This window comes from Piliocolobus tephrosceles, unplaced genomic scaffold (assembly GCF_002776525.5).
Source record: "Piliocolobus tephrosceles isolate RC106 unplaced genomic scaffold, ASM277652v3 unscaffolded_8682, whole genome shotgun sequence".
NCBI lineage: Eukaryota > Metazoa > Chordata > Mammalia > Primates > Cercopithecidae > Piliocolobus > Piliocolobus tephrosceles.
In genome coordinates, this window is record NW_022336143.1 from 355 (window position 1) to 1,668 (window position 1,314).

The 1,314-nt window shown below is 30.1% G+C and overlaps 1 protein-coding gene across 1 annotated transcript in view; it reads left to right on the forward strand.

The window, feature by feature from the left end:
- The window catches only part of LOC111532829 (probable serine/threonine-protein kinase clkA), a gene marked incomplete at its 3' end in the record, with an annotated part of 1,640 nt that extends 333 nt beyond the window's left edge, over positions 1–1,307 (forward strand). Inside the window, exon 2 of the mRNA XM_023199822.1 lies at positions 1–1,307. Within this exon, the coding sequence (XP_023055590.1) occupies positions 1–1,307 (1,307 nt within the window).
- Between the last annotated feature and the right edge of the window lie 7 nt (positions 1,308–1,314).

Here is a 1,314-nt window from a genome sequence, read left to right on the forward strand (position 1 = left end):
TACAATAACAACAACTACTACAATAACAACAACTACTACAATAACAATAACAATAACAACTACAATAACAACAACAACTATGGCTTTAGTAAAGAGTATAAACCGTTTGGATTCTTTCCCAATCATCACGGACAAAACTATTATACATACGATAATCCTTTGGGTATTCCCTCATACGATGAACTTAACTTAGATTGGAAGAACAATGGATGTTTTAATCAATTTGGTAATGCTGGTAATAGTTTATTCACTTTCCAACGAGCCATGCGTGAACACGATAGGTACATTTCGAAAATTTATGATGAAAGGGACAAATTGTTTTTTGCAGATATTGCACCAAACAACACATATAACAACAGTAAAACTGATGATAAAAATCGTAGTAGTAGTAATAGTAACATAAAACGTGATAGTAGTAGTAGTAGTAGCAGTAGGAGTAGTAATAGTAGTAGTAGTAGTAATAATAGTAGTAGTAGTGAAAGCGAAAAAGTTAAGGGGGACTCACAAGAACGAACACATTACAGAAAAAAAAGAAAAAAAAAAAAAGAAACGAAAAAACAAGCAGACATACGAATTTTTCCACATGACTTTATACAACAAGATAAAATAAAAACGAAAAAAGAAAAAAATATTGAAAATATAAAAAAGGATGAAAGGATTAATAAAAAACGTAGAACTTCATATGTTAAGAAAATAACTAAACAAAAAAATGCTTATTATACTGATGTGGATAAATCGTCCATAAGCAGTAAATGTAGTAAGGATAGTAAAGAAAGTAAGGGAAGTAAAAGTAATACAAAAAAGGAAAGCTCCAATAAATACGGCTCTAAAAAAAAAGATATAAAAAAAGATATAGATTATATAATAGAAAAATCATATAAAAATGTAAAACCTGGAAATGTAATAAGATTAGAGTTGTACCGCTCAGCATATTCTACTCCAACTCCAAATATACCCATAGAACCATCTCCCTTTGAAGAATGGTTATTTTCAAACCCTTATTATCGCAATCAGCATAGGTCTGGTAATGAATACAATAGAGGATTTTTTAGTCGTTATCCTGATATAGGTCCCAATCAGTTTAGGTCTCCTAATGAATACAATAGAGGATATTCTAGTAGTTCTGCTGATATAGGTCGCTTCGACACTAATCTAAATATCCCTTCAATTGCTAGTATCGCTCATAATTTGTTGAGTAGTGACATATTTAATTCTCGTTTCAACAATTTTACACATGGTCTTTTTGGTGACTTAAATTTCCGATTCTTCAGATTAAATAATAATAATTCGACTGCAACTAATGAAGAGTCCAAT